This window comes from Haemaphysalis longicornis, unplaced genomic scaffold (assembly GCF_048455015.1).
Source record: "Haemaphysalis longicornis isolate Haplotype H1 unplaced genomic scaffold, Haemaphysalis longicornis Haplotype H1 scaffold_11, whole genome shotgun sequence".
NCBI lineage: Eukaryota > Metazoa > Arthropoda > Arachnida > Ixodida > Ixodidae > Haemaphysalis > Haemaphysalis longicornis.
In genome coordinates, this window is record NW_027526214.1 from 128,734,765 (window position 1) to 128,745,725 (window position 10,961).

The 10,961-nt window shown below is 50.2% G+C and overlaps 1 protein-coding gene across 1 annotated transcript in view; it reads left to right on the forward strand.

Moving 5' to 3' along the window:
- LOC144160812 (uncharacterized) overlaps positions 1-9,418 on the forward strand; it is a 28,648-nt gene extending 19,230 nt beyond the window's left edge. Inside the window, exons 5-6 of the mRNA XM_077691966.1 lie at positions 872-938; positions 9,367-9,418. Coding sequence (XP_077548092.1) covers positions 872-938; positions 9,367-9,418 — 119 coding nt within the window. The remainder of the gene's footprint in view (positions 1-871; positions 939-9,366) is intronic.
- Positions 9,419-10,961: the final 1,543 nt, after the last annotated feature.

Genomic DNA, 10,961 nt, shown 5'->3' on the forward strand with positions numbered 1-10,961 from the left:
GAAGACGCCAGTCGCGGCGCATCTGCTGTTGCCTTTCCTGGCGTTCCCCGTTCGCCAGCGACGGCGGAACAGCGGAGGTTGACGAAGAGATGCGAGTTTTGCAGTGGCCAAGGGGCATGGCCACTGGATTGCGCCGCAGCACCGATGAGCGGCCCACCTAAGCTTCCCGACTGCTCCCAGTAGAAAACGCGCGACACAACAGGAAATGTTACAAAGGCGCCGTAACGTGACGCCCTGGCTAGGAAGATAGGGCTCCGCATTCGAAAGATACACAATGGACCATCACTTGCGGTTTCAATATTATCCCTTGTGCGACGTTTTCTGCGTCCTTACCATTACCATTTGCGCCCCGTGGGCAAGTTGCAGCAACTGCCGGCTTCTCATTTGTTGCACAGTTGACAAAAGTAAAAAAGTAAAACGCTATAAACTAGGCATGCACCAGAAAAAAAAATAGTGTGATACTCCGATCACTACGTGTGTGCAATTAGTTTGTATGTGGGAAGATTATGCTTGCGAAGCACGGCCGCTATGCTGGTGTTGAGTTTTAGCTTCCGTCTTAACGCGGAAGGGTTACTACGTCCAATTCTGTGGTTCTGGTCGGCTCGCCAGTTTCTCCTATCTTACCTGCGAGCAGTGCCCATAAGTGACTCCACCACACCACCCACCTGACTAAAAAGCGCTGCAGAGACGGGTGTAAAACCCAGCTAAGCCTAGTGGCAGGAAAGGGACTTATTCGCCACCACACGCCTCGGCCAGAGGGAACGCTGCTTTCGCGGAGCCCATAGAAACGATGAGGAGACAAAGGGAGAAACGAGTCCGCCACTTTTGTTCATATCCGGCCTCCCTCTCCTCCCCCCTTCCCCTTCCCCAGAAGCCTACGTCAACACGTTGAGAGATGAGCTTCAAGCCGACGCCACAGACACGTACGACGAGAGCTGGCGAGCTGTGAATAAACATTTTGAAATACTGAAGTCGTTAGCTCCTTACCCGAGAGCAATCTAGCAACGTTCTAGCTCCATTAATCAGCACAAGCTTAGATGTCCTTTGCAATTTGTTTTATTTCCAGATTTTAGTGCACTGAGATTCCCAAAATGCAGTTGAGCGCATGAACACTAAATACAGAGAGCGATGAAACTTTGGTGGGTGTTAAAAATATTAGAGGAAGAAGAGGTAGATTGGCAACTGCCATTGAAAAAGTCCCATCCGCCATTAAAACGAATCACCCACGTCCCGCGGTCCCCGCCTCGGTTCTTCAACAAAATGGTGCCGTGACCAGGATGAGAAGATCTCCACAGTTGAAGAACGGAGTGTACGGACCGCCATCAACGATGACGTGAGTGACACGGCTGCGAGGGATCTACGGCTCCTGACCATCGACCGCAAGCGTCTGCGAAGAAAACCCAAGGAATTGAGGACGCACCAAACGTGTACCGGATACCACGCCCTCAACAACTTTTACCGATTCTTCGCGGACGCCTCGCGGACACTGAAAGTCAACGACAACGGCTTCGACCTTCCACCGACCGTGATCCTTCCTGACGACCACGTAGGCATAAACGACGTCGAGAATGGACCTGGAAGCCCTTTGCCAAAGACGGAGCCTCGTCCGACAGAAGGTAGCCACACTGATTGACGACATCAAAACTGAGATGAGCGCCGAGTCACCATCAATCTCTAAGCTTATTTTCTTAAAGAAACGCCTACTCGAAACACATGAAAATGTTACGTGGCGGCAGGACAATGATGAGGCGAACCATGGGCGACGATGAAGTGATGTATTTACATGATGTTGCCGCAGAGCGATGTAATCTATTTACAAGCGGCCATGATCGCTCGGGCGAGCCGCATCCTCTTCGTCGTCTTCGGTGACGGGTTATGGCGCTATGGGGCGTTGTCCACGTAGGTGTTCCGTGACATCACCCCCCCGGTGGAGGACGACCGTCCCGGTCGAGGCCAGGGTAAAGACAGGGTGGCGAAGCGGATGAGCAAAGCGATGAGAACATGTACAATGATGTCCTTGCCGCCACTGATGATGGTGATGGTCGCGATGAGCACGTGGTCGCGATGGTCACGATGAGAACACCTACGTGGACAATATTCTAAAGAAGTTTGACAGCAGTATTGAAGAACTTGTTGATTTGGATCATTTAACCGAGGAATATGAAATTGCATTAGAATTCGAAGATTCCATCCTGTTAACCAAATTTAGAATGAACAGATTGTTTCCCGAGTTGGAAAACCATTTCAACAATAACAATGCAACAATATCACTGAAAACACAGGATTGTCTCTCCAGCAACAATGACTCGGCAGTACAGAACACTGACTCTCTCAACAGGAAGATTGATTTGTTGACACCCTTCAAAGAAGCTCATCAGGGGACACCAGTAACGCAACGGAGTGCTTCATTCAAACAAGGAATTAAGGCATCACCTGACGAGACATCTGCTTCTGATTATGGTTCAGACAATTTCAGTCCTGGAAACGAACTTTTTCCAATTGGTCACCGGAGCTACGACAACGCAGTGGGTGCACCAGAAAACGCTTCCGCTTCGTGTAGTCTTCATGAGGCGAAAAGAAGCACAATGCGCAACGGACAACCTCATGAAGACCTGCATGCCGAAAGCGTTGACCGCAAACCCCCTATTATGAGCCGACACATCCACGCAGCCCCAGACTCGTCAACCAAGCGTTCAAATTTATGTCGACATCGCGGTAGCACTAGTACAGAATTGATTCTCTTTGCCGAGGCCAAAGTTGAGGATTTGATAGCCCCGACCCCAAAACAAAGACGGCGAAAACAGCGAAGCCGGAAGGACCTACGACAAGCGTGTACGCGTGTCCTAAATGAAGATCTACCGAAATGCATGATAACCTGCCGATTGATCCGAAAGTCAAGAAAGAAAGGACAAGCCTTACATAGAAAAATCGGTAAACACATCAAAAGACGCAGCCTACACCTGAATTCTTCTAAGACACGACAGGCAACCCCAGGCTCATGTCACACGAAGTTTGGACGGACACTACAATGTCGTTATCCAGGACGGAAGACGGTCCAGACGAGCAACCTATTCTGGTCGGATTCATCAATGCGCTGGTTCCACAGACGCTCCAAGCATCGTTGGAAGCATAAGTATAGAATACTCTGATGCGGCTAATACGGGCATGACATCGATCGGGGTCACAATGGACCACTCACAAGAACTTGGACTAAAAGGCTTGGCTGTTGTCTACTCCAAAGGCAGAAGCAATGGATGACTGCTGACAAGTGAACTTTAGGCGTTATGTCAAACGTCTTCCTACATTTATTCCGCGGCCGGGAGGATGTAAAAAATATTAGAGGAAGAAGAGGTAGCTTGGCAGCTGCCTCCTACTATCACCGTCATTGTAATGATCCATCCGCCATTAAACATTCGCTCACGTCCCGCGGTCCTCGCCTCGGTTCTTTAACAGTGGGCAAACAAGAGAAAAATGTTTGGAAAATGTAGCGGCCTCAGTCTGGTGCCGTGTCAAAGTTTCGACTGACAAAGACGCATGTTCTTGTCCTCCAAACCTTTTATTTTGCTCCGGGCACCAGTGGCCCGATCAAGGTATTTCTACATCGCTGAGCGCAAAGTAACTCTTCTTCCCTTTCCAGACAAACAGCAAGAGCGGCTTTGTCAAAATTTTCTAGGCCATGGGGAAAGCACTTAGGCCGCAGAAATTTCACAGAAAAACCTTACCTCTCGAGCGAGGCTGAAATATGTTATACCCGTAAGCTAGAGAAAGCACCTTTCTTTCTTGATGTCAGAAAATATTTTGGTCACAACTAAACGTTAAGCTTACGCTATGAAGTTTTGTGGTAGAGAAACCTTTCACGTGGCCTAGAAAATTTTGAGAAAGACTACATAAACGAGCCTATCCTGGTTGTTTTAAACTAAAATGGGCATTAAATAGGTTGTTACTACGCTTTTCAGAAAAAAAGTCGCTGCGTAAAGACAGCAGCTAAACTAAGCCCACCCGTGAGTGCGGCGAAATAAGGAGTGACACCGCTGACACGTCCGGTGTCGTACCTGGTCGGTGACGACACCACCGTGTCGCGTGGGCTTGGCGGATTCTGAGAGCAGATACGGGGTACGGTTTTGTCGGATCGTGCCGCTTTCTCTATCTGCCCGGTCATAGTCATTCAATTCGACCAAGGATGCCTGGTTACAGGTTGAGGCTGGTGGACTGCAAACACGCACTACTAATATTACAGGAACTCGCCTTAAAACGAGGAGAATTGTCATGCAGAGCAAAAAAATTTGCTCCCATCCACGCTGCGAAGGGGATGGAAAAACAAAGCTTTAAAGGACACCCGCAACAATTTCCCATGCGACGTCACTTGAACTCACATACGTGGCTCTACAAAGAGGGAAATCAGAGATTCGGCCAGCCATTACCTCGGAATGCGCGGGGGGCGGTGGGAGGGGGGCGGTATCCCGAACGCAGTAGCGTCGGCCACGGCCGGGCAAGAGCGGCGGACGCCGTCGCTGTAACCTACCCGTGGGTATATATAGGCAGAAAGAAAAGGAACAGGAGCGTCTTTCGAAACAGGCCATGCTGATGTGCTAGTTCGGGGCTACTGCACCGCGCGACACAAGCGCATACAACGAAACTATTCTGCATGTGAGATAAGTGATTCCCATTTGTACCGATTTACACTAGTTACTTTAGTAAGTTTGAGAATTGCGAGAAAGCTGAGGGAACTTTTATAATCGTCATTTATTAGGGCCAGTTGCTCCATTCGCCTATTTTAATGCCAGTTGTAACACAACCTAATTGGTATTCACCACTTTTAAAAACGGAGTCCCAATCGTGGCAAGCAGTGCGCGAAAGGTAGCATTTCTCTAGCGGCCAGGTGTGTGTATGTTCTCTACATTTTGTTTACCCGCCCTGCAAACGAATCCTTAACGTGTTTTTCCGTACCATCACATAGTTCCGTCGGGTCCGGGTTACCGAAGAGGTGCTTTCGAAGAAGTTAATGCAGCCGTACGAAGGAAGCGCACAAAGGACGTGAAGATGCGCAAGAACAGGCTTAAAACAACCGTCGCTAAAGCAGACGACAACGCCGACGGAATGGTTTCCACCGTCGCGCTCGCCGCCGCGCAGGAAACGCTTGGAAATCTGACTGACTGAATGAACTTTATTGAAGGAAAGATGGAGGAAAGGGGAAGGGGAGAAAAGGATGAAAGAATCATAGGTGGAACCCTTTGTCAAGGGCTCCAGTGGCTTCTGCTGCCGTCTTCGCCCGGCTGATTAGGTCCTTTTGGATCTGTACGTCGGGGCTGGCGACGGCGGCCTCCCATGATTCATAGCGCGCGTTCGCCGAGCCAGCTACACTTCGCTCCGTGAGTGAAAACCGGCCTCCCCCTCTTCAGCCGCGTTCGGAGTTTCTTGTCTCGCACGGCGCGAAAGAAGCGTTGGCTGGTAGACCCGATCTGTGCCCCATTTTATAAACTCATCTTCGCATCAACTGGAGCGTCTTGGAAAACATGAGTGAGGATTTTTTACCTGTCAATAAGAGTTGGTGCAGTGCGCGCGCCCCGAGCGACGATAACTCGTTCTCCGCCTGTGCTGAAGAAAGGTGCGTCCACGCCGCGCGGAAAAGTCCTTCTTTCCACGGCACTCACGCCACAGCTGCGCTGGTCGTATACGTCCTCTTGCATACAGGAGAAAAGAATGTCTCTGACAAGTTCTATGCATAACAGGAACTGGCGACTTTGCCGTGGAGGTACGGAGCACAAGTTCCCTCAAATAAACTTGTTTTTCCTTCAACACAACTGCGTAGGTTTTGCCTACGTTACAACGTTCGCCACGTGATCGCTATAATCGGCGCACTGACGAAACTTTGAGGCCTAACAAATAGTTCTTTGGCAGTTAAAGTGGTGTGAGAGCGTTGAAATAATATTCAAACCCTGCACAATAAATGTTTATCTGACTCCCTCCTTTTGGCATACGAGAACACGCGATCATATGTGTGGGAAAATAGCGCCACGAAGAGGTTTGTCGCGCTGTGTAATAAGCACACCAAAAAAACTCCTCGCAATTAAGCGGTTATTCTGACGTCACCCGGAAAGAATTTTAGGATATTGCGGACATCGCTGCCAAATGGTTCCGATGAGAAAAAAAACATTGCAAAACAGAGTGCACAGGTCGCAGGGAGCTTAACCAGACAAGACTCCGGTTGGCTACCGTACGCATAGGAACGTCTAAGGGTGATTGAAACTGGAAGAAAGACATTAATATGTAGGCGGGGAGGAAAGCGGCTGAGATAGTGCTAAGGAAACCACAAACGCAAAACCACGGACAAAATTTATTGCCCTGGCACTCTGTAAAGAAGGATGAGCACTGTAGCTGCATGCAGTGAAAGAAGATGACGAAAGGTATCAAGCTTCATCAAGGTATCAAGAGGACGAAAGGTGTCGAGAGTGATACGCAAGGCATAGTGCCCTCTCGCTTTTTTTACTGCTGTTTAATTCGTTTTGTATCGTTCCTTTTCAATGTATTTTTGTGTTTGTTTTGTCAGGGCGGTGTACAAAATACATATTAATATTTTTTTTATGTTCCTTTTTATATTTTCCGGGTTTATCTCGTGCAGTAAGAGCTCGATAATTCGAGCCGCAAGTTGGAATAATGAAAGTTCGAAAGATCAAAAGTGAGGAACCACTGCAACCTGTGGTCGCGACGCACCAAAGCTGTCAACAATTCAATACTTTTTGTCGTTGAAGGCGACAGCAAGCAATTATCGTTCTAACGAGCGAATGTAACGGAACGCCTCGTTTGGGCCTTCTTCAAAGCTAAACAAGACACAGGCGGAATCCCCTTCTCTAACAGAAGTCCTTCTTCGGGCCTGCTCGTCGTTACTGCCAGCGAGAGGTTCATCGCTTCCAGCCTCAGAAGTGATGTCCTCAGCGCAACACCCACCCACCCACAACACACACGCACACACACACACACACACACACACACACACGCACGCAGGCACGCACGGACGCACCGTTGCACTCGCGCCCACTAAACGTAGTCTGCAGAGGAGGCGTCTACCAAAACGTCCGCCGGGGGGGGGGGGGGCGGTGACGCCATTTTTAAGCGCTGGCATAGCTAGTTTAGCAAAGAACCATTTGAAAAATTATCTCGACTGGTTATAACTTAATTCGTGGAGTTCACAACTTACGTATATACGTGCAAATTCATGGCCTCACGCGGTTGGTCCATGTTCACAATTTTCTACAGCGAAGTTGTGTGTCTCGGTTTCACATACAGCGTATGCGGCAAATTCGGAGTAAATGGAACCGCTGTACCACATGTTTTATCAAAATTACGTCAAAACAAATATTATGACAATTTGCGGCTAGGAGGGCTCTATCATGAGGCTGAGTTACATTTACTTTTAGATGCGGAGCATCTGATTCACTCGCCTTGTCCCTCCGGCGCAGTCGTCGTCGTCGTCGTCGTCGGTGTTGTCCGCCCCTCCCCCATTCTCCTCGCTGCGCCAGCTGCGCTCCCCGCCGCTCACCCCCTCTCCTCTCCGATAGCGAACACTCTCTCGCGAGGGGCATTGGATTGCATTCTTGGCTTGGGTTGGATTGGATTGGCTTGGCTTCGCTTGGTTTGGATTGGATTTGGATTGGATTGGATTAAAGTGGATTGTGTTGGATTGTGTTGCGTCACAGCCGCGGCAGACGCGCTGGGGCCGGCGCATGGGCAGTGCTCTCTCTTCCGCGGTTTCCTCTCCTTCGGGCGCGCTGCGCATATAAGTGGTGTGCCGTTCTCCGGCGAAGCAACATCCACGCTTGGCTCAAGCACCTAGAGTCCACGCCGCTTTACAAGTACGCCAACGTCGTCATCGACTGGGACCGGCTTATGCAGTCCCCTCAATGTTATGCGCGCTATAAAACGCGGTCCCTTCGCTGCTCCGCATATGCATCGCATCTACACAGGGGTTCCCGCGAGGGGAGGTGGGAGTTTTTTCATTATTAAATAGTTCGCAGTGCAGTTGTAAACGTCACACAATTCCCGTACACTGCCGATACATGGTCGTGTACGCAAGTAGTGCGGTTACAGAAAACTGCTGTAACCTTTGTTTCGTCGAAATTATGCCAAAACAAAGTTTACAATAATTAGCCGCTGACACGCCGATTTATTTTCATAACATAGCACAACATAACGCCGATTTATTTTCACCTACCTTTCGTCATTACCTAGTTCGAAATTGTTTTATAAGCGGGACAGATTTGTGTTTGAAGCACCTGCTGTCAATACATGGGCTTGCACGGGACGGAAACAGGCCGCCCTATAATTGCCCGCTTGACTGAAACGCTAATATTTCCCACTTCCTTCAGCACATTAACTTGGCAGTCGCTTAATGGCAAATTACAGACATGTATTGGATCATACCGTCCTTGGACTGCGCCATGCTTCGTTATCGAGTGGAAGGTCACTTGTTTGTATTTCGATCTCGGAATGGCGAGCCCCACAACAGCAAGACGAGGAGAGAGGCATTTTCGTGGCAATTCGACAATACACGGCACCGATTACACGTAACACACATCCTAAAAGTAACAAGGCACGAGGGAAAGCTAGGGAACCAGCAATCCAGAAGCCTATGATCCCCTCCGCTTTCCTTGCTATGCAGACGCATATCCATATCCCCACAAATCTGCCCACGTTCCAAGCGTGTTAGACGCAAGCGGCAAAGAACTGACTGCAGTCACGACCCTTACAAAATACTTAGAAAAAGCCGAAGAAGTTGCTATCATCCTAACCGCCACCACTTGAGAAGAATATAGAGTTACACTGGCCGACTCCCACGCTGCACATGTGTTCAGTCAGGCAATCCCTACCAGCATTAGCTATTATCAGACAAATTAAACATCTTCCAGAACTACACATTGTGTGGTCGCCTGGCCACCAGTCCCTCAAAGCAAATGAGTCGGCCCACGCCGCTGCCCGCGCTTACACACACCGGGCCGTTTGCAAAGAGGGAGATAACCTAACAGCTGGCGACATCCTCAAGCGTACGACACTGCGAAAATACGCCGACACACTCGCCCAGTATACCGGCACAGGCGCCAATAGCACCCAGCACCCCAGCCACATTTAACCGCAACCGAAGCTACAATATTCCGACGACTACAAAGCAACTCTTCGTCCCTCCCTATACCCTGCTCCATGCAATGTACCCCACCCTCTGCTCCGCTTCTCAGAAATACTGCCCCCAGCCTGGCAGCCTAAACCATCTGGTTGGGGGTGTCAGCAGACCCCGTCCCTTACTCCTGATCCCCAACCTACTTACTAGCAGTGGGTAACACGGCTGACCAGCGCCGACATCTCCCCCTGCCGTAGCCTGGTGGAGAGGGCCCTGCTGGCCAACGCGGACCAGGGTATCCCGGACTAGAGGAAACTCCCCGCTAGGCGGGTGCGAATAAAGTTTACTCCTCGACTGTCATCGTCTCCTTAAAGGGCTACTGTAGTGCTTTTAAAACCGGGCAAAACTACATTTTTCATTATTACATTGGTCAATTCATGCCTGTAAAGTTTTTTTTTTGTCACATTTAGCTTGGGGACAGCGGTATTCTTCGTTAAAATTCACCCTACGCCCCGCCCACCGCTCCCTGCCGATTCGCCGGAAAAGCGATAAACTGAGTGGCAGCGACAGGAAGTACAGTGATATTCGGGAGACGGCCAGCAAAGTGGGCCGCCGATTCGCTGCGTCCCAGTTTTCTGGGCGAAGTTCCGAATTAAGCAGGCGTGTAATCTGAAATTTATTAATCATTATTGTCTAGAGTTGCTTCCGCGTCGATTTTTAACCGTAATGCTACTGCATGATTCCCTAAAGCGACTCCTAGATACCACAGATTTCCTACCCGAGCGCCCGTGGCTACTACATTGCCTTCACGAGCAGTCGCGAGGCAGGCCGTGTCGTCGGGTGCTCTGTGCTTCGCACGCGAAGCAGCGGGATAAAACAAATACGGAGGTACCCAAAGTTCCTGTTCCATTATTATAAGGGAATTAGAAAATTTGTGGAACCACAGCGCTCTGGGCTTACGTTTTCCCGATCAACGTTGTTGGCTGTGACGACAGTTTAGCTGAATAGCTAGATTTTAAGAAGAAATCAAGCAAGCAGAAACATAAAGCGTTTTCTGCGCGCGCAAGCGCTCAGAAAACGCACACTCAGCATGCACACTCGCCGGTCGTGCATCGCCGTACGGCGCACGAAACGGCTCGCACCACACATGCCGCGGCAGCGACCGTCCTTCGCTGCCGTCCAGAATCAAGTCCTTCGCGAAAAGCAAGGTAAGCGTGCAAGAGAGGATGATAGTGTGGTGAAAAATTGTGCTAGGGATTGTCATCCAAGGTGATTTCGAAAGAGGTGATCGAATTTGTATCGCGATGCGGAGCGCGGACCGGTCGCGGAGGCTCGTCGACGGCAGCAAACTCACCTGCCCGAGCACGAGATGCGGCGAGAGGCCAATGGATGGCGTTACCTGCGCGCAAGTATGAGCACAGCACCGATCGCTAGAATGACTATCAACGTAGGAATAAGGTTCCACGTGCGAGAAAGGGGATGACCACGTGGGGAAAAACTGTGTTAAGTATAGTCATTCGCAATTGTAGAGATAGCGGCGACCAACTAGCTCCCTTGGTGCTAAGCCTAAAGTTCCCAACATCAGCGGCGATCCGTGCAACCTGAGCCGGCTGGAGCTGTTGGGGAAGGCGTTCTAAAGCTCGTCGTAGACCAGCGTGCTGTGCTTGGGTTCCGCTACCTTTTGGGGTGCAACCAACGTTCGGCTGGCCTATTATAAAGCATGCGTATGTGCAGCAATGGCACGTTCCGCTGACCGGCCGAGCAGCGACACGGCACCAGCACCTCTGCGCGACGCGGCGACAAGCGGCGGCCGCGCTGCCTGTGCGCATCGCAGGCCGCTGCTCAAAGCTTG